At 34.7% G+C, this 4,893-nt stretch overlaps 1 protein-coding gene across 1 annotated transcript; it reads right to left on the bottom strand.

The window, feature by feature from the left end:
• Nucleotides 1-1,138: 1,138 nt before the first annotated feature.
• LOC125249697 lies at nt 1,139-4,065 on the bottom strand. The gene is made up of 4 exons (XM_048162039.1): nt 3,465-4,065; nt 2,676-2,756; nt 2,378-2,458; nt 1,139-1,877 (listed from the first exon to the last, which is right to left on the bottom strand). The coding sequence occupies exons 1-4, from the start codon at nt 3,614-3,616 to the stop codon at nt 1,352-1,354; spliced, it is 840 nt and encodes a 279-aa protein (XP_048017996.1). The 5' UTR covers nt 3,617-4,065; the 3' UTR covers nt 1,139-1,351.
• Between the last annotated feature and the right edge of the window lie 828 nt (nt 4,066-4,893).

The raw sequence follows: 4,893 nt of genomic DNA, 5'->3' as shown, positions 1-4,893 counted from the left end.
AGTATGGCAACGTAAGCATATCATTCCCCAAAGCATTGCTTTGGTGACGCAGCATGAGTTCCCTCGAAAGGGAATGTCTCAGGTTACGCATGTAATCATCGTTCCCTGAGAGTGTTTTACATGTAACATGTATGTGTATTTATTTAATTATTTGCCTGCCCTTTAAGCTAGTAATCTAGGTGATTACTTTTGTTTTGTGTTCAATTGAGCAGATTCCTTACAGCTGTGGATCATTGTTGTATGTTTAACACTCTGGAGTCTGAGATATCGCCGGCGATACCACCTCGTTTTTTTTCTTACCAGTGTGAAAGAGACTCAAAATACTCAGTCAATGTTGCACATACAATTAAGAGTTATACACCATTTTAATCTGTGGAATATCTTCTTTTATTTGTGTACACTCAGAGTAAAAACAAAATGTTGTGCTTTTTGCAAAATAAACAAAACTAACATGATATGTGATCTCTCGTCTCCCTCTGAACAAAGTCCAATCTGATAGTTCTCAGAAAATTATCTGTAACTTAGTGAATACTAATCACAGTAAAATTCCACTTATGTCTAAAGAAACGTTGAAATGTCAGGTTTTAACCCTCTGGAGTCTGAGGCTGATTTTGGGCCCTGGAGAAGTTTTGACATGCCCTGACATTTGTGCTTTTATCAGTTGGTTATAAACATATTAATGACAAAAGTGTCATTACACTGTATTCAGCACAAACTAGGCTACAATAATATGTGAGGAACATGTATGTACATGTTTGTGTTTTTAAAGGAATAATGTTTAATGCGTGGTTATTGAAAAAAAAAAAAAAAAGTAACTGAAACAATACCTCAAAATGCATACTAAATGTTTTTTCACAAGACTTTTGAGAATTGTATATTTTAGTGTAGAGTTTTTGCTTCAAAATGATGTGGAAATGATCCTCCCTACTCTGACACATAAAACATTGTATTGATTTTAAATTTCTAAGACACTTTTTGTTTAGGTAGGCCATATGCGAAGAGGTGTGACTCTTCATGAATAATGAAGTGATTTACACCTGGGGAGATTAAGACCCTGCCCCTAATGAGCCGCATAATGAACCATTCAGTCAGGAATGTGACTGAGTCAACTAAGAAAATGCAAAGACAAGACATATCATTGTTTTTTTTCTTTTTTATTTAAAATAAAGTTAACAATATAATCCACATATAAACTAGGGTCAAAGGCACATTTTGTGTATACAGGCAAATAAAGGTAAGGTTTATAAAAAAAGCCCACTTTTACACCCTATACATAACCTGCTTGATCACATATAGATAATCTTTGCAGCCCAATGGTCAGTGAGAGGTGGTGAACAGAGAATCTGAACAGTCACACATCTGTGTGCCATTTTTGAAAACAGTTCCTTTTCAACTGAAGACACAAGTAAATGTCACATGCCTGGCATTTCCAAGGTGTGTCTTGCCTTTTACCAAGCTGTACTTTGCAAAGCATGCAGTTCCGACGACCAGCGGTGGCATTATTCCTTGCATCTGATGTCAGCTCTGCTCCTGGAACCGGTACATGGTCACTTTTGGTCTGTTTTGGAGCTGCTTTCTGTGACGACACACCACAGAGCTCTGCAATAAGCTGTTCTATGAACTCTTTATGGGTCATGGTATCGTATAGGTCTTTGTGTATAATGAAAGCGTTTGTGGCAGCAATGTCCAGGAAGTGTAGAAAGATCTTTCTGTACCACTTCATTGTTTTGTGTTGTGTTGTGTAGTATTGTATCAGCTGATCAGACAGGTCGACACCCCCCATGTGTTGGTTGTATGCAGTCACAGGTGCAGGACACGGAAATGTCTTTGTCCTCCATGTACCTTGTGATTTCACCCTCCTCTGCACAGTGTCTCCACTATAAGCAGCATGTATGGTAGAACAGACAGATATATGATGATTTATCATATATATGATATATCATCATCAAATATATTATATATATATTATCATCAAATATGAATCTTATGAATATTATCATCAAATATTATCATCAAATATGATGATTTGCTACTTATGAAACATTTCTGAACAATTGTAAACAATAAATGTTTCTTGAGCTGCAAATCATCATATTAGAATGATTTCTGAAGGATCATGCGACACTGAAGACTGGAGTAATGATGCTGGACATCACAAGAATAAATGACTTTGTGAAATATATTCAAATAGAAAACAGTTATTTTAAATTGTAATAATATTTCACAATATTACTGTTTTTACTGTATTTTTAATTGAATAAATGCAGCCTTGGTGAGCAGACGAAACTTATTTTAAAAATATGAAAAATCTTACAGATTTCAAACTTTTGAACGGTAGTGTATATAGGCCTACCATAGTGGGTAAAAGTGTACTTACTCTTTCTCATTTCCGCCTGTGTTGCTGCGTGCCCTCCTAGTGGGAATTGCAGGTGAATGTGAGAGTGATGGATCCACATTCCTAAAAAAAAAATTGTCAAAAAAAAAACTGTTATTATTAGCATATAAGATAATACTCTCATACCATTAGCTATGCATAACTGACAGGAAAGTAACAGGTATACAAGCATGCTGTATATGTCTGTCAATTGGCCATTACTGGACAAAGTGTGCAAATGTGTAAACGTTTACAGTCTGCTATATCAGTTTGCACATATAGTGGGTAAACGTGTACTTACTCTTTCTCATTTCCGCCTGTGTTGCTGCGTGCCCTCCTAGTGGGAATTGCAGGTGAATGTGAGAGTGATGGATCCACATTCCTAAAAAAAATTGTCAAAAAAAAACTGTTATTATTAGCATATAAGATAATACTCTCATACCATTAGCTATGCATAACTGACAGGAAAGTAACAGGTATACAAGCATGCTGTATATGTCTGTCAATTGGCCATTACCGGACAAAGTGTGCGAATGTGTAAACGTTTACAGTCTGCTATATCAGTTAGCACATTTAGCAAATAGCAACATGTTCGCGCATTTCACAACCAAGCATATTTTAGCACATTCACGCCTATCATATACGCTACTTAGATACGCTATATATATATTTATAGATAGATGTAAATATAAGGCAAATATAGATGTACGCTTATATATAAAAAAAAACACGTCAAATATTTTAAGTATATCAACAGAAAAGCATTCTATTTATAAGCATTTTTATGAGATAAAGTATATATATATATATATATATATATATATATATATATATATATATATATATATATATATATATAGATAGATAGATAGATAGATGTAAATATAAGGCAAATATAGATGTACGCTTATATAAATAATTTAAGTAGGCCCTATATCAACAGAAAAGCATTCTATTTATAAGCGTTTTTATGAGATAAAGTTATATATATAGTTATATAGATAGATGTAAATATAAGGCAAATATATATGTACGCTTATATATAAAAAAAAAACACGTCAAATAATTTAAGTAAAACTAAATCACTTACTCATCAGAAACTGTATCTTCAGCTGGATCAAGTCGCTCTTCAAAATACAGACGTTCATCGTCAGAGTCGTGTTCTTCTTCCGAGGAAAGAGTGAACTCTTCCTCACTGTCCAGGACCATCTGAAGAGCCTGCTCACCTGTGTAGTGTGCCATCTTCCAAACGCGAAGGAAAGCGAATGAATCTGATGAAACTTGATGCTTTTTAAGACGCTGTTAGGGGCGTTTACAGTTTGCATAGATCGCCTCAGCACATTATCTTATGAATAGAGCGCTCTGCGCGTGGGCGGGCACACATTAAAGATAATTAGGTCAGACAGGAGAAACAGTACCTCTCTTTACTTTTATACTGATTACATAAAGGGAGAATATTTGTTTTAGAATTTATTTGTTTTGTTTAAAAGTAGATACTTAAAGCTTTCCAAAGACATATCTCTCATGTCCATGTAGCATGTATAAGCCATCTATTTTAGTTACTTTTAGTGACGTTTTAGAATGATGTTTGCAGAGACGGAGACGGCAGGACAGCACACCCTGTATATTTTATTTATTTTTAAAAAGCACAAAGTTTTATTTTGATTGTGAGTGTACACAAAAAAAGAAGACATTCTATAGTTTCAATTGATATATTACTTATGTCTCTATGACAAAAATGACGGAGTATTTTAAGTCTGTTTTGCTGCAATGTGAAAAAAAAACTGCAAAACGCGCCGGCGCGTTTTTAGACCTCAGAGTGTTAAATAGTGTAAGTCAAATCGAAAACAAAAATTCTGTGTTTATGTAATCTGTATGAAAAAAAGAGCCATTTCAGAAGTCCGTGATTCAGCTCATTATCCGCTAATGTGGTCACGCCCACGGAGCCAGCGCTATTCAGACACAAATTCTGAGGCAATACATGTATACATCGTCTCAATCGTGTATTTATTGTCTTGAAAAGTGTTTATCTGCATATTATAGCAATCTCTGGAAGCCTCTGTTAGTTCGGTTAGTTCCTGGAGAGTCACATGGCCTATTCTTCTTTAGGAGGCATTTGTGGACTAAAGGTGTACAGAGCGCCCTCCGGCTGCAAGTATGAATTGAAAACATAGTATCCAGTGTTCATACTGATGACAATACATATAGAATAAATATTACTCCTCTGTATAGAAAATTGACATAAACATATGAGAATCCATCAATATTTCTCCAAATGTGCATGCTTTTAAGCTAAAAGCCTAAATGAAATGCCATAGAGGTAACATGAATGTTCAGACGCTTTGCATCACAGAAATACATTATATTTTAAAGAATATAATACCATTAATTATATTTCACAGTATTGCTGTTTTTTTTCTCTGTATGTTTGATATACACCATGATGAACTTGAGACATGACAAAAGGGTTTTTTCACAGCCTACCTGACTGAAAGAGCTCATTATTTATGCAGGTCATT

Source organism: Megalobrama amblycephala, linkage group LG16 (genome assembly GCF_018812025.1).
Source record: "Megalobrama amblycephala isolate DHTTF-2021 linkage group LG16, ASM1881202v1, whole genome shotgun sequence".
Taxonomy (NCBI): domain Eukaryota; kingdom Metazoa; phylum Chordata; class Actinopteri; order Cypriniformes; family Xenocyprididae; genus Megalobrama; species Megalobrama amblycephala.
Note: the sequence above shows the minus strand (reverse complement) of the source record. Positions and strands in the feature narration are given on the sequence as shown.